The 21,701-nt window shown below is 35.2% G+C and overlaps 1 protein-coding gene across 3 annotated transcripts in view; it reads right to left on the reverse strand.

Moving 5' to 3' along the window:
• LOC105146661 (uncharacterized) overlaps positions 1-21,701 on the reverse strand; it is a 157,417-nt gene that overhangs the window by 23,021 nt on the left and 112,695 nt on the right. Inside the window, exons 4-5 of one of the 3 annotated variants that reach the window (XR_015548386.1) lie at positions 13,750-14,159; positions 11,152-13,317 (exon numbers count right to left, since the gene is read on the reverse strand). The exons of 1 other annotated variant lie outside the window; for it this stretch is intronic. Coding sequence is in view for 1 of the 2 variants with exons in the window: in XM_087416472.1 (XP_087272598.1) it covers positions 14,022-14,159 (138 nt within the window). In the remaining variant the exon portion in view is untranslated. Of the gene's footprint in view, positions 1-11,151; positions 13,318-13,343; positions 14,160-21,701 lie in introns of those variants that run through there. One more of the 3 variants, XM_087416472.1, reaches the window with a different exon arrangement.

Raw genomic sequence — 21,701 nt, forward strand, 5'->3', positions numbered from 1 at the left:
TATAATAAGAAAAATATTTATTAAAGATAAGAAAGTGATGAAATAAATATTCAAACATTTTTAACTAATATGAGTTAAACTAGAGATGAAAATGATTTTTTACGATAATTTACTCGGTAATTTACGGTAAATTAGTCAGTAATTTATGGAGACTGGTAAAATGATAATTTAAAAAAATTATAAAGCTAAAGTAATTTGATTTAAAAGAATTTAGTCATTAAGTTAAAAAGTTGAAAAATACTTTATTTAATTTAAATTTTCATTTCGATACTACATAATTACATATTGATAGAATAATTAAGAAACTATATATTAGATGTACAACTTTGTTTCCGCCGTTTTTTTCCGAAATTTGAGGCTTTATTGTAAAAAACTGGTTATACATTTATGATTCAAAATATTGTCCATCGCTGGCCACTACTTTCTCCCATCTTTCGGGCAGCGTACGAATTCCGCGTCGAAAGAACTGGTCATCTTTTGAGGCGATCCACGAATCGATCTAATTTTTTACTTCTTCATAAGACCGGAAGTGTTGGTCAGCCAGGCCATGTGCCATTGATCGAAACAAGTGATAGTCAGAGGGAGCAACGTCTGGAGAATACGGCGGATGGGGTAGGACTTCCCATTTCAACGTTTCCAAGTATGTCTTGACCACTTTCGCAACATGGGGTCGAGCATTGTCATGCTGCAAAATCACTTTATCGTGTCTCTCGTTGTATTGCGGCCGTTTGTTCTTTCAATGCTCGACTCAAATGCATCAATTGCGTTCGATACCGATCGCCTGTGATTGTTTCAGTCGGTTTTAACAGCTCATAATACACTACGCCGAGCTGGTCCCACCAAATACAGAACATGACCTTGGAGCTGTGAATATTCGGTTTGGCCATCGACGTGAAAGCATGGCCGGGAACTCCCCATGATTTTCTACGCTTGAGATTATCGTAATGAACTCATTTTTCGTCCCCAGTCACAATGCGATGCAGAAATCCTTTCCGTCTTTGCCTTTCAAGCAGCTGTTCACAAGCAAAATAAACACCGTTCAACATCTCTCGGTTTCAACTTGTACAGCACCCCATTTCCTTGCTTCTGAATCATTCCCATGACTTTGAGACGTTTTGAAATGGCTTGTTGAGTCACTCCCAATGATCGTGCCAATTCTTCTTGATTTTGACACGAGTCTTGATCAAGTAATGCCTCCAATTCTGCATCTTCGAAAACTTTCTCTCTTCCACTGCTATGCCGGTCTTCGTCGTCAAAATCACCGTTCTTGAAGCGTTGAAACCACTCAGGACACTTTCACTAATAGCGGCCTCACCATAAGTATTTGAGAGCATTCGAGCCTTAGCCGCAGATTTCTTCATATTGAAGCAGAAAATTAAAAATGACTCCTGCAAATGACGAGAATTTGGCTCGTAAACTGACATTTTCAATCGAGAATAACTTTATGATGCAGATACAAATCGACTAATGTTTCTATGGCGTTATGTTGACAGATGCCCAAGTTTATTATATGACGTCTGTGATGTATTTATTTCGATTACCACTTATGCCACTTACCACTAAAGCCATCTATAGGAAAATGGCGGAAGCAAAGTCATACACCTAATAGGTACGTAGTAACTAGAGAAACTTCAAATAAATTTAAAAAAAAAATTTTTTAAACAAAAAGTGTGACAGGTACAGTAGTTCTTAAAAGTTAAGAAGTTTACTATATTTTTCATATCTTCTAAACTTATAGCCTACGTAGTAAGAAAAACTTTAAATAAATTTTTTAATTTTGAAAACAAGAAGTGTGACAAGTACATAATCTTATATTATATTTTTTATTCCTTATAAACTTATTATAATATTTTTATTTGCTTGCTATTTTAAATTTTAGCGATTGTCATGTTTTTATTAGAGAGTAAAAACAAAAATAATATAATCACATATATCAAACAAAAATATATTAATTATATTTATTATATATATATTAATTCCATTTATATTAATTAACATCTGATTAACATCTTTATTCTGATTAAATTATACCATATTGAAAAAGATCATGTAATTTGAAAAATCACAAGATATTAAAAATAATTTTATCATATGATTTTAATTTTATAGTTATTAAATTTTAAATTTTAAATAAATTAAATAATTAATTAATTAAATGATAGGAATAGATATATAACATCTAATTTTAAAATTTTATACATAAGAACGAAAATACAGTCTATTTACTACATATAGTACTAAATACAATATTATTTGTGCATAAAATTATAAGAAACAAATTTTATCCAAATTATCTATAAATTACCATTTTACCGCAATTTTACTGTAAGTAATTGTAAGATTGAATTTCATGGTATTTTTTGATCTCTAATTAACACAGAAGGTTGGTGTGTATATACTTTAATTATGTCATCTTAATCTATATAGAATAATATCTATATATACATATAACAATTATATACATTATATATATTTTTTTTAATTATAAAAATAATAAGGCTTAATAAATTAAAATAAGTTAAAAGGAAAAAGGGCTACGAGCTTAAAAACAATCAACATAAAATGACCAATATATAAATAGTATAAAAAGTTAAAAAATAAAATAAAACATATCATAAAATTAAAAACGTAAATTATATTTGACAATCAGAAGGTGAACAAAACAAACGTTTCGATCCTTGTTGGATCATTTTCAATGTGAAAAATAAATTAATAATAGAAATGTAACGTAGATAAAACATAAGAAATTAAATTAAATAAAATTCGCATTCGGATGCAATATTAACTATAAAACTCGCTCCAAATTGAGAGGAAATCAAACAAACGATTATAGAACACAAATGTGATCCTTCGAATCATGTGTGTGTATAAGGACGAACATGTTTCTGTTAGCAAGTATAAATTATAATAATAAATTAACGACGAAAGTAAATAAAAATAATAAGAAAAGTACAAATCGAATCGCAAACAATAAAAAGAAAGGTACAAAACAAGTCGCAAGTAATAAGTTAAAATTAAAAGAAAGAGGCAAAAATTATCTTTGATATTATAAGACAAGTACATAAGAAATAATAATGACGATAGAAAAAGAGTAAAATGCCAACATTCATTGTATATGTATAATGAGTTTAGAACAAATAAATTTATAATAAATATCTTACGTGTGTCAAAATGATGTGTTATCGGTTAGGCAATGCGATAGGAATCGAAATTGATCATCTCTCTAGGAAGCTAAGAGATAAAGTACGACATAAAGACAGGAAGATTGAAATGGAAAACTAAAAAGAAAGGGGAACATAAGAAGAAGAGAATAAAGTAGAAGGGAGAGAAATTAGGGAGAGAAGAGATGGATACGAAAAGGAAAGCAGTTAAGAAGGAGAAACAGATTGGATGATCTGTGAGTAATCAGGTAAAGATTCGGTATCATTTTGCCTATTAAGGCCCTATTTCTGTCTTTTAATATGAATCATTTCAGACACCAATCTCTTATTGTAAGAAGATTCGCAGTCCAAAATTGCGAATAAAAATAAAAAATAATAATAAAATTAAATTTAACTATCACGTTTTATGTTCCCACTACTAAATTATATTTATTAGAATAATTGTAAGGAAGACTGAGTTGGCACAGTTTTCATAATTTCGGCATTAGACTTTTTAAACAATAAATTATTATAATTAATATAGGTATGTCAATATAATAGAGAGAACCTTTCTCTACATTTTTATATCATTAATGATTCTATACACTGTATAGTTTCTTTGCAATAAATGAAATGTGGATATGCTGCATTGTAATTAATTGTCCCAATATGTGGAGTAAATTGATACATATCACAATATGAATTGCCTCTACGATAAATCCTATATTAACAAAAACGTAATAGAAAAGTAACGGAAATAAAAATGAGATAGTAGATACGTACTTCTTAATAAAAATTGTATCTTTAACAGTTATTTTGTAATGATTAAATAGTAAAATGTTGTTATAGAAAAATAAGTATATATTATTTTAATTTTATCTTCTTTTGATATAGAAATATTAAATATAAATTTTGTCAGAATTAAATTGTAACTGAATGTTCACATGTGCAGTACAGCGAGTTATCCTAATCTTTTCTTACGATATGAGCCAACTTACCTCATCTCTGCACACATGATCATCTTATTATAATAAATTACCATTGTTACTTAAAATAACGTATTGTTTACTACAAAAAACTTTTCTTTTAACTTATAATACATCACTTATTAGATTTGCTTTTTTAAGCTGAAAACATTAATACGAAATTATGAAATGCTTAAAAATTTTCTTGCCTGCTTTTGAATCAGAATTTTTTCTTTATCTATTGTAATACTTATTTGATTTAAATGAAATTTAAGAAGAAGTATCTATATTGTAAAAGAAATATTTTGCAGTAACTTTTTCATTGTTTCCTTTATTATAAATTTATAAACAGAACGCAATGCCAATTTGTCTGTTATGCCAACGAGCCCCGGATTTTCTACTTATCTTCACTTTACAAAGAGCATTATATTGTGCACATATATGTGTTGCATATATTTCTACTTATCTTCACTTTACAAAGAGCATTATATTGTGCACATATATGTGTTATAATAAAGAAAAGTACTTCGTATGTTAAAAATGAATGCAGTGATAAATAAGAGACAAGACAAAAATAAAATAGTCCTTTAAATAGAAAAGTAGATAAGAAATAGAAATAAACAGAAAAATTATATATATATAAATTATTTTTTACAATGTGTGTATAACGTAAATTAAGAATAGAATCATTATTTGAACTAAATAAAATTTATATGTATATAAAATATATGAACAGATATATAATATAAGATATATGTTTCAGAAACTTAACAATTATATATACGATTTGTATTCTGCACAAACTTCTAACGACCTATGATTTGAAAATGATGAGGACAATATATTGGTACGACGACCAGATTACTCAGACTCAGTAGAGTTTGAACAAGATGATGAATCTTCGGATTCTAATGCAGAATCAAATTGGAAAAATAATTATCCTGATACGGATTCTGATCGTACATCTGAATCATCATTCAGTGATTATCTCGATATTTCCGGCGATGAAAACGAATGTGATGAATTTAGAAGAATTATAGATAATTATGAACATATCCGCAAAAGAAAAAACGAAGAGAGCAGTAATTCACACAGCGATTGGTTGGAGAAAAGCATGTCAGATAAGGAAGAAATAGAAGACGAAGTATCTTGTAATGAAGAAACATCAGATGACGACAGGACGGAAGAGAAATTCCATACATTGTCAATAAATGATGAAGACATGTAGTTATGTAATTTAAAAATTTTTCAAACTAGGAATAAAACAGAAGTGAATTCATGGTGAATTCAGTCAGTCGCACTACACTGGATAATGCATATTAAAGGCTACTTTATTGTATCATAATTAGTTTCTAAGTCGCATCATTAAAAATCGTAAATACCATATCTATTTAATTAAATTACGTGCAAGAGGAAAAGACAACATGGAAGAGAATGCACAGGAGGAAGAGAGAGTGCAAATAATAAGTATAGGACAGTAACAGGTGAGTAACAGGTGAGAAGAGAGAGAACTGCATCTTACAATATATAGATAGGATAAAGGATAGGACAAAAAAGACAATAGGTTATCGAGAGAAGGAATGAAACCGCTTCCCTCTCTAACACGTACCGTCGGCGACACGCTTCCCCTTCCCTCGGACCCAGTATCTGTGATTTCGCCGTACCCACCTGCGCGACAATAGAGCCACCTGCTGGTTGCTGTATCCATAAATTAGAATCGGTGTATATATCCTACTCACATGAAATATACAAATTTGTTCTTTAAGAGATCATTTACAATGTATCCTTTATTTGGAAAAGATTGGTTAGATGCTCGAACGCATAATTTCCAGATTCTAACAAAAGAAAATAGGATTTTTTCCCTATTATATACAATCGTTAGAAGTGGTGTACTAATATTAAAACCGAAGCATAAACCGATATATCTTGGGACTTAACAAAAATAAAAGTTATTTGTGGTTCAAATCATATTTAATAAATGGACAAAAGTCATTTTTTCTACATGTGGATCCAAATATAGTTGATAAATAGCAAAAAGAAAAAAATTAGAATTTGAAGTTGGGAAAAATCATGCTGTAGTATCAATTAGCTATAAATTATTTGATTTTTGAGTGGAAATGACTAATAATGTAACAAAAAGTCATTTGAAGTGTAAAATTGTAGATAAAAATTAAATGAACATATTTTATCTTAATTTTAATTGCTGATGGATAAACTGTAACGTTGAACTTATTCGCTGTTAAAACTTAACTTGCGAACAATTTTCTTGATATCAATACGAGGAAAAAAAAGGAAAATAAACTGAGAAAGACATGAAGGAGGATGTAAAACAACATACTGATAAGAAAATAATATACACATTTTAAGTCTTATTTACTGGTGTGCTATTATATTCTGAGATTAGAAAAAAGATTTTATGATTCAATTTCATTTTATTAGCAGTTTATTAGCAGTTTTATCGACAAGTGCGTCCAAGGAATTATTATATAAAGAACTTGACAAAATAATTTTTTACATAAAAAATGTTTTATTTCACAATGACGAATATAAATATATACTATACATGTATACTCGTACATACATACACATATAAATACATATGTACATATTAGGTGTTGGAATTAATTCGTAGCGTTTTTTAATGAAAGAATGTTATTTATTTCACATGAGCATTAAAAAATACATTAATGAAAGTACTTCCCATTACTTGTAAAACGCTACGAATTAATTCCAACACCTAATACATACGTGATTTTTCGAATATTATATTTTAAGATTTAAAAACGTTACGTACAAGTACAGGGTGGGCCATCTATTGGTACGTTTTTGAATTTCGTCGTATGGCAACACCGAACGAGCTACAGACCCGAAATTTTGACAGTTTATTAGTCATACCGTCCGCGGCACGAAACAACATGTTTTCTCTTGAAGAGCGTTTTGAAATTTTAAAAACTTATTTTCAAAGTCAGTGCTGTGTCGCCGAAACTGTACGAATTTTGAAAAGAAATATGGGTCGTGATAGAGCACCCACCGAAGGAGCTATACGCAAATTGGTGAGGAAAGTTCGTGAGAAAGGGATGTTAGTGGATGACAGAAGTGGTCCCAGAGCTCGGACAGTGCGCACACCCGAGAATATTGAGGCTGTGGCCCAAAGTGTGAGACAATTCCAGCTTTGAAAAACAATATTACGACTGTTTTGAGTGAAATTGGCGCCGAGGTAGTCCAAAATGTCATTAATAATTGGGGTGACCGAATGGCATACTGTAAGGCCAGTAGAGGGAGCCACATGAACGAAATCGTTTTTCATTCTTGACGCGGATACTTTTAGCTTCACAACAAAAAAAAAAATAATAAAAAATATCAATGTATGCTCATTTGATCGCATTTTTAAAAACGTACCAATAGATGGCCCACCCTGTACTACGCAATAGTAGGTTGGTTAGTATTACAGGAAAAACAACACGAAATATTTTTGTCTATCTTACGGTGTTGTACAGCCGGTCATAGGAAGGTTGCAACACTTTTTTTCGATGAGTTTCGGAACTTAGCCGTGCTCATAGAGCGGTTGAACGTAAATGGTAGACGTAATTAGATCTATAAGTAAGAATCAATCACTTGGTGAACAAACTGTATTCCGAAACTTATCGAAAAAAAATGTTATCTTTCTGTGATCAGCTATATAAAAAAAATGGTCACATTAATGCTATTTTCTTACAGCTAATAGACTAAATATAGTGTATATAATAACAAAACCATTATTTAATTATCTGAGAAACAAGAAATTAGCTCTAAAAGATAACTTTTGCAGCACTCATTAAACACGCTGTCAGTAAAAATTGTCCCAACATTCTCTACGATGTAATAATACGCAAAACCGCGGATTATAATTTGTAAAACATCTTCTCATGGACGTACAACGTACACTATCATCTAAAGAGATAAGTGAAAATTAGCTTTGGTTGATACTAGGAGCTGATCGTTAGGACTTTTCCTTATATTTTTGAAACTAGCCATCCCTGCTAAAAAATCCAGTTATCCAGATAAAAAGTATATATGTTCACATCAGGATAGATATGGACAAATCAATCTTTAACTGGCAGAAAATCCATCCAAGTAAAAATAGTAAAATCTAGTTATATAAGCATTTCCATTTCATAGTCGGATTCTCTGATAAAAATGTTGTCTATTGACATCCGCATTTCCAATTACGTTAGAACATGTAAGGAATTTACGATATAAAGTTTATTGGTTTTTATCAGAAAATAACATAATAAATATCCGGTTTATGTAAGTATTTTCATGTTTAAATTAGTGTTGAGTTATTATATTATAGATTTTCCAATAAAAGATTGATCTATGATTGCATGGAAATTTATATTCAATTTAAAATAGACAATAAACGAAATTCTAGAAACCGATACGTATAAGCGTGTATATAAGTACAATGCTGCTAGACATCTGGTGTCATATGCAAATTCCGTATTATTTATACATACTACATGGGCTGAAAAGTCCCGGGATTTTTCAATAGGTGGTGCCACTAGAAAATGAACATGATTCATTTCGAGAGATTCATCTGTCACTAGTTTATGTATGAAGTTTCATGACATTTCGTTCATTCGTTTACAAGCTACAGTCGTTTAAGTGGCGTTACTTTCGCCTTCGTAAAAAAAATGGAAAAACAGGAATATCGCATCTTGATCAAACATTGTTTTTTGATGGGAAAAACTTCTGAACAATCATTGAAATGGTTGCAGAAATGTTATCCCACATCTGCTCCTTCGAGAACAACAGTTTATCGGTGGTTTAGTGAATTTAAAATGGATCGTACAAGCCGAAGACGCACCTCGCTCTGGAAGGCCAAAAGAGGCTACGAATGCGGAAATCGCAAAGCAAGTGCATCGAATCGTTTTGAGTGATCGTAAAGTGAAGTTGCGCGAGTTAACTGAAGCCGTGGGCATCTCAAAAGAACGTGCGGGATACATTTTGCACGATGTTTTGGAGATGAAAAAGCTATCGGCACGATGGGTGCCGCGTTTGCTGACCATCGATCAAAAACAGCAGCGCGTTGATGATTCAACGGTCGGTTTGGCGTTGTTGCAGCGTAATCCAGCGACTTTTTTCGACGTTTTGTGACAATGGATGAAACGTGGATCCATTACCATACGTCTGAATCCAATAGGCAGTCTGCAGAGTGGCTGAAAAGTCACGAAAGCCGACCAAAGTGGCCAAAAGACCAACGCTCGGCCGGGAAGGTTATGGTCTCTGTTTTTTTGGGATGCGCATGGCATAATCTTCATCGATTACCTGCAGAAGGGAAGAACAATTACGGGAGAGTATTATGCAGCGTTATTGGACAAACTGAACGACGAAATAAAGAAAAAAACGGCCCCATATGGCGAAGAAAAAAGTTCTGTACCATTACGATAACGCACCGTCACACACGTCCTTGAAAGCGATGATCAAATTGGACCAATTACGATTCGAATTAGTTGCTCACCCACCGTATTCTCCAGACTTGGCTCCCAGCAACTATTATCTGTTCCCAAACCTCAAGCGGTGGCTCCAGGGAAAGAGATTCACATCGAATGAGGAAGTCATCGCGGAAACCGAGGCGTATTTCGAAGGCTTGGACGTTTCGTACTACAGAAAGGGCATCGAAATGTTGAAAAATCGCTATACCAAGTGTATCGCCCTCGAAGGCAATTATGTTGAGGAATAAATATAACTTTACACAAAAAACGCTTGTTTTCATTAAAAATCCCGGGACTTTTCAGCCCATGTAGTATATACGGTTATATTCAAAAAAAGATCCTTTTTTTACAGCGGATTCAAATTCATTGGTTCACTGGTGATCCATTGTACGCTTTTTTACATTTGTGAGCATGATGAGGATTGGAAATCCTTGACAGGTAGTCTCCGGATTTCATATACATTTCCGTGCATCACTTATATACGGTTATATTTGGAAATCCAAGATTTAATCAATGCTGGGTGATAACTGCCCATCCAGTTTTACTTTTCAAAATTATGTGAATATAATCAAAATCGGAAATCTGCGATTTGTAGCGAGCTGCTTTAATATCCATACATTACTTTTACGCAGTTCTAGTAATTAAATCATGTTAAGTATGTTTTCGAGAATACTTAAAGCATTAGTAGTCGATTGCAAAAGTGTTAATATATATTTTTTATTTTTTTTATATTTCGTTCTTTGTATTTTTTGTGCTTTGATTTTTTATAGTATTACTATATATATTGTGTAATATTTATACAATGAGAACAAAGTTACCGAATTTTTGAAACATTAACTCTTCGGAACAATGTCTTAAGGAGAGTACGTCTTAAGGAGACCTTACGTCGTAATATTAATCGATTTTTAATGAAACTTGTAACGATTGGCATTAATGTCAAGTGTTAATGCGAGCAAAAACGGATACCCAGAAAACGATATCTAAAAGATATCTCTCTTTAAAAATATCTTCAAGACATTTCCAGAAGATATCTAAAAGATGTCTAAAAAATGTCTAAAAAGATTTTATTAAAAATATCTTTGTAGACCTTTTAAAAAATGTCTATTATAGACATCTTAAAGACATCTTAAAAAATATCTTTAAAATGTAATAAAAAATTAAAATGTAAAAAATATTTTTAAATTTGTAATAGATATAATATATTAAAGATATCTAAATGATCTCGCTTGTAAGATATTTATTGGACACATGTCTAATAGATGTCTTTCAGAAATGTCTTAAAAGACATCTTTTAAGAGAGATCATTTAGATATCTTTAATATATATGTGTATTACAAAATATGTATATACAATATATATACAATATATATACATATATATATATATATATATATTGTATATACAATATATATACAATATATATATATATATATATATATATATATATATATTGCAACCGCACTCACGAGCGTGGCGCAACTTCGTCGCACATTCACAGCTAAGATTTTCGTAGGCAATCGGATGACGGGTGGCGTTACGAAACGCGACAGAAACGCGTCTTCACGCGGACTCTTAGGGGCGGCAAACAATCACAAAACAATAGTTGGGCGCCAGGCATGAGCGAGCGTTTATCTTTCTCGCAATTACGCGATATTTCCTTTATGCCATATTCTAATGAGCTGTGAATGTCGACGGGCTCTCAACCGGTAGTTCAGCCTCGGAAATGACAGAAGGGTTCGCAGTCGAGGATAGCGGATCGTTTGGAGAAGCGAATAGGGGCGAGAATAAAGTACACACGAATCAACAATAGCAAAAGTAACAAATATATTAAATAAGTCTTCGACTTGCATTTTCATCTGGCAACACAATCGAGATGATAAGCTCTACTTGAGCGCGATAACGGACTCACGCAAGCCCCGAGGCTTTACGCTAGACGCATCAATCTCGTTAGATTCTCGCGACACGAGCTTACGCCACACAGGGATATTCTCGCGAATTATACAAGACTTCGTCGCCTCGAAAATACTAGGGAATTCGGCAACTATTGTAGCGTGGACACGGCGTGACCTCGTGCGCAGTCACGGGGCCTCGCGCCGCTCAGCTGAGATGCAGAGAAGGCTCGAATATGTGCAAACTTGACACTACGCAGTCTCGATATGACAGAAAACGCACAATTACCAATTGCTATTATAAATTGTCGTTATTGGCTATGACACAGAGGACTGACGCCCTCTTGCAGACATGCAAATCTTACGCTACAGACAGACGCTCGAGACGATACGATATGCGACAATTCTACGGTACGGAACTTCGACGCAACATGTAATCCGCGATAAAAACCGACAACGAATGACGAGGCTGTGGCCTTGGCGGACGCAGTAGGATTATCGGCCGATAAGGACCGTTCCAGGAGGCGACACGCGTACTTGAAATCCCCGAAAATCTACTGCCACGTGCACTCACTATCATACACTCGACAGAATTCCGATAAGATTACGCCTCCCGGACGCAGCGACTTTACAACTGTGACGCTCATCTCACCGTGACTCCCTCGCAGGGAGGGGGTGCTCGTCCGGGTCGACCTTGGAAAGCTCTCGTCTACTTCGCGTCCTCTCACTGCTTTCGCCAAGCGGGCCACAGTTCAAGTGCCGGGCGCTAATCCTCCCGGGGGCAAGGCTCGTTATCCCCGCGAGGGGGGCCTTATCGCGCCTGATTGGCGCGTGGCTCTGCGGCTCCGCTAATCGCGCGAACCGCGTCATGCCCGTGTCGCATGTCCTGGCGCGCGAAATTCAAGAGGTCTTAGGATCCTTTTCGGGCCACCTCGTGGCCTCGAGGTGCCTCTTCGGGGCTCTCGCCGTCCTTGGGACGTAGAGTGGCCACTCCCGTCATGCTATTCCAACTCTCGGTTTGCGCCTGGAAGAGGGTGCGATAGGAAATGCCTTGCGACAACAAAAAGGGCGTAATAATGAATGATATCACCTGCGTGCGACCTGCGAGGTTAGGTGTCGTGCGCGGCGGGTCCGTCGGCAGCGGTCGTCCCTTGACTCCCATTTCTGATCGTTCTTCCTCCTCTTCTCTCCGGTGAAGTGGCGTCATTCTGTCAAGATCACGGGAGTCGCCCACCTCTGTGAGGTCTTCGGTACGGGAATACACAGAAAAGGGAAAACGAAAACGGCAACGCGGAACGCATAAGGTACGTAAACAACGTCGCGGAAAAAAAACGCAGGTGCATCCGCCCCCCAAAATGTGAGAGGATGCCAGACCACACTGTTCGGTCAGGCCATGCGGCCTTTGTGAGGGACGAAAAACATCACGTCACAATATATATATGTATAACATATTGTATTATTTTATTGTTAAAGAAAAAATTTAACACATATAAATTTTATATATAAAAATTTATATATATCCCAGACATAAGAACAGTATATGGTATTTTATACGTGAGCTGATAAAAGCACGCGGAAGAATATAAACGACTGATTTGAATTACGCGGAAGTTTATTAACCGCGAGCTCGTGCGTCGCGGTTTGTTTCTGTTTTCTGATAGCGGACACATCGATGGAGCTCGAGATCAAAGCTGCAGATTATTTTTATCACAGGTAAGCTTTTAATTCTTTAATTAAAATTTTTCAATCGTCAAATCTGTTATATGATATTACCAGATATATCTACTAGATGTTGCATATAATAATTAGATATATATTAGATCTTTTGACAGGTGGCTTCACAACTAATCTGAAACACATATAAAATTTTTATCAGATATATTTAATAAATATAATATATAAATTAGATACAGATATCGTATGCATATTTTAATTTATAGTACATTTATTATTATATATGTGCCCAACTATTTATCATAAAAATTTTATATATGAGTTTAAGGATAGTTAAAGTTTTAATAAAATTTATCCACTTTTGATGATGATATATATCGTTTTCATCAAACTTACAGTTTACATTACATATATATTAGATTTTCAGTACTGGTATTGTATAGCGGAAGGTTGATCATGCTTGCCTAGTCTTATATGGTGTTTATAATCTTGTTCATCGCATGATTCTTTTCCAGCATGATCTTTTGTAACTGGAGCCAACTTGACAACAATTATTCCTAGAAAATTTGTGCAAGAATGCTATGTGGAAACTTTTGACTTCAATTACCTGGAGCTCGCTGTTTGTATGGATAATTCTCCGTCTCAGTGTACAGAAATCAAGATGGAGCCCCTTATTTTAATATATGCTTTGCTTTAAACCTTGCTTTGACACAATTTCTAATGTATGGTATTGGATTGTTAATTGTCGAGTGATAATAGTGTGTCTTCATAATTGTTCTTCTTTCCTAATTCTCGTGAATGTAAACCTCTTAATAAATGTGAAAAATTTTATGACATAACACAGAAAATTAATGGGTCAATAGATATGAAGCTCCGAAGTCACAATCTAAGTGTTAAGTGTAAAGGACCTTGATGTTCTTGTTGCGCTATGTGCAGCGCTATTTTCTCATCGTCCGAGAATTTGTATGTCGTGCCTTGTGGCCTGTCGATCTGCGTTGCTTGCCTTGTGCCTAACACCTGAAATGATTCGGCAGTGCGTAAATAAAGAAGAAATTACCTTAAACATGCTTTAATGTCTCTTGTGCTTTACACTCGCGTCGTACATTATAAAGATAAAATAATAAAACTTGTGCACCATTCGTGCACGTGTTATTTGCGATGAGGTCGCACACGGAATCTTCTATAATAGAAAACCATCTGAGAAGCGCGGCGGTTTACACGCAAGCAGCATCGTTGCGCGCATGCTCTCCCCTTTGGTGGACCCCATCAGCGACGCGACACGTCGTTAACACGCGATCACGCAGCAAAGCCAACGGGCTGGTATCAAGCCCGCTGAGCCACACACACTCTGATAAGCGCCAGACACTAAGTGTCTGCTATATTTTTAAGACAACCATAAAGATGTTTTCTTTTATGTGTAATAAGTTGGCGTACGTATATATGTATTCTTGAATATTGAATAGTACTGTATGTGTGTGTGTGTTTGCGCGCATGTGTGGTATATTGTGTATGCGTGTTGCATGTATTGAATGTTGCGTGTGCGACGTTTTGTTGTGCGTGTGTGCGTGCGTGCGTGTGTGCGTGCGTGTGCGCGAACTTTCGTATGTGTGTTGCGTACTCTGCTAAAAATTTTAAGCATGTCCGTATATGAATTTGAATATACCTGTTCAAATGTGGTTCATTGGAAATCTTATTATATCCAAATTATATCCTCTTATCTACAAATTTCGTTCTATCCGAATTTGCTGTACGGAAATTCGGTTATGTCCTAATATGTATTAGAAACTATAATCCTAGAATTGGGACATAACGGAATTTTCGTGCAAAAATTCGACTTGAATGATCTGGAATTCCAAATATAGTTCGGACAGAACAGGATTTGCAGATAAGAGTTGGCATGGAACATATCTGAAACTCCAAATATTGGGACAATACATAACGAAATTTCCGTACAGCAAATATCAGAACGGAATTTGCAGACAAGAATTGGCATAGAATATACCTGAAACTGCATATGTAATGTGGATATAATAGGATTTCCTGTGCAAAAAATCACATTTGACCGGGTATGTTCAAATTCATATACGGATCTTAGAAATTTTTAACAAGGATAGAATCAAGTTGTGTCCATTTGTTCAAAATGACGAGTATCATAACATCAAAAATTCAATTATTTCGATCGAAAACACTTTTCCGTATGATTTATGTGGAGTTTTTTGTTTCCATAAATATGTTCATGAATGATTTTGTGAAATTAATTAAAAATGATAAAGGGCCTTTTACTTACCAAAAACACTACGAGAAGATCATTAATCTTTATACTAATTAGATATGCCATAGCAAGAAAAACCTGTGATCAATTGAAGATTGTAGGCTTTATTATCTACATGGCGTTCAAGTGCTCTTTAGTGCTCTTGATAATTTTTGAGTGCATCAAGGTAATTGTTTAGAATTTTTCCCTCATCTCCGATTTTGATAAAATCAGGCTCATTCATTGTTACGAGCGAGATGCAACGTAAATCCGCATACAGTCTTGTAGCAGAACGCCATGGCGAACTGTTTGCGAACGTCGTCGCGATGAAGACGGAGTGCAATATGAATAGTGTCTCGAACGCTACAACGAACATCACTGCGTAAAATCACGTACAGACTTGTAACAGAACGTCACGAACGTCATTGCGAACAAAACGTGTGCAGAGTGGACGGTGTCTCAAACGCTGCTGCGAACATCACCGCATAACATCGGACCAATTAACTGAGAGTCGATTTTTCACTATCACATTAAAGAAATGATCGCAATGTTCTTGTTTAGCCGAATACAGACTGCATCAAGAACGCTGCCGCGAACAAGTTGGTGTAGTGAGAACAGTGTAGTTGTCTCGACTGTCTTGAACGTCAGCGCGAACATCAGGCCTTTCTGCCAGGACTACAAGGAATCAATTTTAATCATGGGATAGTATCATGGAAATTATTATAAAATTAATATAAAATCTCTGTATAATCCAATAATTATATATGCAATCACGAAATTATTGTATAATATTAAATAAAATTATATTTTATCAAATGACTTCATATACAATGAAAAGAATTATTTATAATCAGATGAAATTATATGAAATCATGTAATAGACAATATTTCAGCTAGTAGTTACCCCTTCAAATTTTTCATTACCAAACAAATCATCGCAGTATATTGTAGTATAATTTATTTATATAGTATTCTTGAGACTTCCACGGGTGCTTTCTATATAACTGTGTGTTTCGTGGATTTTCTCCGTGTCTAGATCCATTCTTGGAATGCCAACGTTTCGTGAGCCTTGCAGTCCACTTCATCAGGGTGAGAAATAGCCTAATACTGAACTGTTCCTCCAGGCCCTTCCTTTTTTATGCTGCTTATTATGCTACTTATTATGCTGCTTATTGAAGTGGGGATAGGTGGGGAGAGGGGGGGGTGGAAGAAGAGGTGGTGGAATTTGGTTGGTCTTCAATAATGGGAGAATGATCTTCCATATTTTATTTATGTTGTAGCCATTATCTCTATTTAGATTATTAGAGTTTTTGTATCTCTATAGCTTCTCTGTACTTTCTTAGAAAGTATGATGTAATATTGGCTGTCATGATCGCTTTGTCAAATAGTATTTGATATCCTGTTTCGATGTTGTGTTCTGATGCCGACTGCGTAGCATGTTTTAGCCTGACATTACGTTGGTGTTCTTTTATCCGTAAGTTGACCATTCTCCTGATTTCTCCAATGTATACTTGTCCGCAGGAACAAGGTATTTTGTATACTCCTGAGTGGAAATCTTTGATCTTTAGAATTTCTTAAGATTTGTTCTATCTTTTTGGGTGGTTTGAAGATATTTCGGATATTGTGTTTGTTTAATCCTATCCCCAATCCGATCTGTTGTTCCTTTGACATATATGGGAGAATAGATAGGATCCTATCGTCTGATTATGTTATATTTATATATCTTATTCGGTTAGAGATGGTGTTATACAAATAATTACAAATGCGGTCTCGAATTTGAACAAATTTCATAAACTATTTAATAAAAATAGAATACCATACGCGGCGATATTTGTGACAGGTGCGGCCACAGTATATACAGTAGCGCAACACTCTGTCGGCACTTTAATGTTAGTGATGGCCAAAATGTAATACGCATGCATAAAATAAGTAAGTTATCTAACGTTGCCACGATTATCATCTGAACTTCTTTTTCTTTTCATCCTTTTTTCACTCTGTCAAAATTCTTTGCAAAATTCACTAGATTTATTTGCATCGCAATCCAATGAATTCGTTGAAGTGAGTAAATGCTATTTTAGTATTATATATTACATATTAGAGCATGCGACGCGAATAAACCTAGTATTGCAATGAAATAATTTAAGTTTTATAAAAATAAATGTATTGAAAAATAAAGAAAAAATATAGGAATGTTACGTTCAAACCCTTAGAAATTAGGTGAAGGAGACAATGAGGGAGAATGTAGAGGGTATGGAAGGATGGCTAGACTCAATCTCACAGGTATACGCGCAGAGGCGTACACCTGTGAGTCGTACGCACCGATTCCAGAATATGGGTCAACGTTCTGAAGAGACACTATGACACTTGTTTCAAGGGACAATGCGAACGTCGATCCTACTTTTTGGGTCAAGGAACTTAATCCTTTTGACTGAGACTGGAGCTCGTGCGATTTCAGGTTTAGAACAAAAAGGAATACGAATGATAGTTCAAATAAATAGAATCTGGTAATCTTCATTTACAATAATGACATTTATTAATAAAAAAAATTAAAGTTATATAGAATATATATACATACAATTATATATAATATAACAAAAAATTTATCATTATTCGTGTCATTACAATAGATTTGATTTATGGTAAAAGAATTGACATTTAATTATGGAAGTGTGTTTGAGATCGGTAATTCGAAAGAAAAGCAAGCGATTTGGCGTTCTTTGTTCTTTTAAAACAATTCGGTACACGCAAACAGGCACCGGTAACGGACACTCGAAAGTTCTAGAACAATTCAATTCGCGCACGCGAGCGCCGCGCTCCGACGAATACGTCACGCGCTGTCACCAATCCCACGTACGGATTTTCTGTCGCGCATGACTGTTACGTTGAACGTCGTTAGAAAAGAATCCAAAGCGCCAATCAATTTTGTACAACTAATGCCACGTAATAATTACGATTGTGGCAAAATTTTATTGGATTTTTCCCAAGAAGAAAGCCCAGGCCGAAAGCAATAAATGCTTCGATCTCGCCGGCCTCCTTCTTTAGATTTCTTAGATTTCTTAAAGTTCTTAGAGTCAAAAAAGTTCTCAGAGTTCTCAGAGTCATAGTCTCGCTTCCTAAAACCGCCGTGCTAACCGCTTAGTGAAAACCGCTATAAAACGAATCTTTTCGAGAAATGCCGCAAACATCGCCGAGATTTTCCATCACCGCGATTCCAAATACAATTTGGAAAAGGTGACCGCATTTAATATTCTGTTAATCTAATATTTAATTATATTTTCTGAATTTGTAACTGTGCATATTAAAGAAAATTCTTTTGTTAAATTACAAAGAAACGGAGTTCTCTTTACTGTCGCTTATCATATCAACCTTGTGCCGTTTTCTCACTCGAATCTTTCCGCGCGGTGCATTCCCGCACAAAGTGTGTGTGTGTGTGTGTGTATGAGTGTGTATGTGTGTGTGTGTGTGTGTGTGTGTGTGTGTGTGTGTATGAGTGTGAGTGTGTGTGTGAGAAGAAGAAGTAAGGTTATTGGGTATCGGAAGCGAGGAAAGTGGTGCAGGAGCACATCGGGATGAGATGCTTGTATAGGACGATGTAAGGGGTGGGGTTGCCTGAGATGTAGACCGTAATTATTCTATCCCCTTCATTAGAGGGGAAAGAATACAGTCTAAATAGCCGATCCCAGTTGATCGGCACGGGATCCGAATGAGAAGGAGGAGTTGGAAGCTGGTTTAAGAGAGGAGGGAGAGGAAATTCTTCTTCGAGAGGAGGAGGGAGAGGAAATCGTTCCTTGAGAGGAGAAGGGGGAGGGAATCATTCCTCGAGGAGGGAATAATTCAATGTGTGTGTGTTCTTTATGTGTGTATAACTGGATGGAATGGCAGGTCGATTTATCATTTAATTGGTCAGTCCACGAGATCTCGAGTAGATAGATCGGTGGAAGTGTACGAGGCGGCCCGGAAGAGCGCCAAGAGGGCAGTCGCAGTGGCCAGTGACTAGGTGATTCCAATATTAATTGTTGCCCACAATTTTTGTATGCACTTGCGTGAACTGGCGTGAAGTATCACAGATTCTCGTAGCCTGATTTCCGCAATGACCGCAGCTGATCCCAACAATGATTTGATGCACTTGAATACAAATACGCGAACTGGGGTGAACGAGTTTATTAACGCGGACTTACATGGTTTTTCACTGACGTGAACTGTACTATCGTAAACCTAGTTTAACTTTTGTACTGACGCTATTCTTTTGAAAGAAAAGAATCGTGGCGTCTGTAGGACGTAACATCCCCAGACTTAGACAAATGTTGGGATGTGTAAGAACGCAATATTTACAAAAAAGGAGAAGAGAGAGAGAGAGAAAAAAAGGTATCAATTCTTTTCTTTCGACAACTTGATGGGTTTGACTACATAGTAACGTCGGACTCACATTTAAGTGTTACTTCTTACATGCGTCTTTTAGTTTATTAGAAAAGCAGGAAAGAATAGGACGTTTCTAAAATTCGCCTCTTTAGTTCTTTCGTCCTTCCATTTTGCAAATAAATGTCAATATCCTGGTATACATAGTGCGACAAATATGTTCCCGGACAGGGCCTGAAAATCATATTTGAAACAACAATATGCATATTTTTTGGTTTTATTATTCAAAATATTCTCCTCTGGCTTCAATACACTTGTTACAGCGATTCAATAATGATTCAAATGCATGTTCTAGCTCAGTTTGCGGAATTGCCTCTAGTGCCTATGTAGAAGCTGATTGGATGGTCGGAATGTCATCAAAAAAGCATCCTTTCAATTTCAATTTCAATTTTGGGAATAATGAAAAATCGCAGGGGGCCAAATCAGGTAAATACGGTGGATGGTTTAACACAGAGACACGATTTCGAGCCAAACATTAACGGACAATCAATGAAGTGCATTATCATGCAACAAAGACCAATTTTCTGGATCACGATATTCGGGGCGAATATGATGAATTCTGCCCATCAATCGCTTTACAACTTCGAGATAATATGTACCAGTAATTGTTTGGCCAGTTGGAACAAATTCTTTGTGGATAATACCTTTGCTATCAAAGAATGTGATGAGCATTGTTTTGATTTTTGATGGAACTTTTCGTACTTTTTTTGCTTGTGGTGAATTTTTTGACTTTCATTCCGCACTTTGATGTTTAGTTTCTGGATCATATTGAAAGCACCATGTTTCATCACCCGTAACAATTGATTTTAGGAAGTTTGGATTATTTTCTGCGGCTGCAACGATGTCTCTGGAATAATTGATTCTCGTTGATTTTTGATCGCTTCTTAATGTGTGTGGAACAAACTTCGCACAAACCTTCGTTTTACTCAAATATTCATGTAATATGGTTCGAATCGTTTCTCTACTGATATTTAAAGCCTCCTTCATCATTTTTAGTGATGCATTGCGATCGTTTGCAACAAAATCACGTACTTTTTCGATCATTTCGGGTGTTCGAACCAAAATTGGCCGTCCTGATTTTTTTTCATCTTCAAGGGTCTCTCTGCCTTCCAAAAAACGCTTATGCCACTCAAAAACAGCTGTACGACCTAAACATTGACTGTCGTAAACTTGTTACATCGATCGGAATGTTTCTGATGCACTTTTACCAAGTTTTGCGTTAAATTTAATCACTACTCTTTGTTCCATATTAAAATTTCTACCTCGATCAAAATCTTGTTTAACATGAACTGTATCATATCTTCGTTATATGTTAACCAAAATGAATGAAACTTTGACAGATAGCAAAATGTTCAACCTTTAAAATGTTTGAATGCACAGATGTCGCTACTGGTTACTGAGATGTGGTTCGTGTCCGGGAACATATTTGTCGCACTGTGTACATATACGCGTATTACGTATAAAGGGAATTAGCATTTTGATATCTGTTCGTAAATTTGTAACTTACTTCATTAAGAAGAAGGAAAGAAAAATAGGGTTCCTTTTAGAATTCTTTCGTGCTCCTTGTTATGCCTACTTACAATAATGCAATTAAAGTACTCATTGAAAAATATTCTTGCGCATATAATTTAATTAACGCTGAAATTTGCCAATTTTCGCTGGAAAATTTGTATAACTCTATACATATATATATCTATTGTTAAGAATGATTACCTGAAAGTCGTCAACCCCCTCCAAAAAAAAGATTTATTGCATCGGCCTGTGCAATGATCAAAGATACTCTCCATCTCCGGTCTAAAGTGTCGATGTACCGAAATTTTTTGATGCGGCTTCGACACTCATTCCTCCGCGGCTTGACATTTATTGTTGTTTCACCGCAGGTCGAACAGTTT

This window comes from Acromyrmex echinatior, unplaced genomic scaffold (assembly GCF_024713525.1).
Source record: "Acromyrmex echinatior isolate Ae372 unplaced genomic scaffold, ASM2471352v2 Scaffold23, whole genome shotgun sequence".
NCBI classification, from domain to species: Eukaryota; Metazoa; Arthropoda; class Insecta; order Hymenoptera; family Formicidae; genus Acromyrmex; species Acromyrmex echinatior.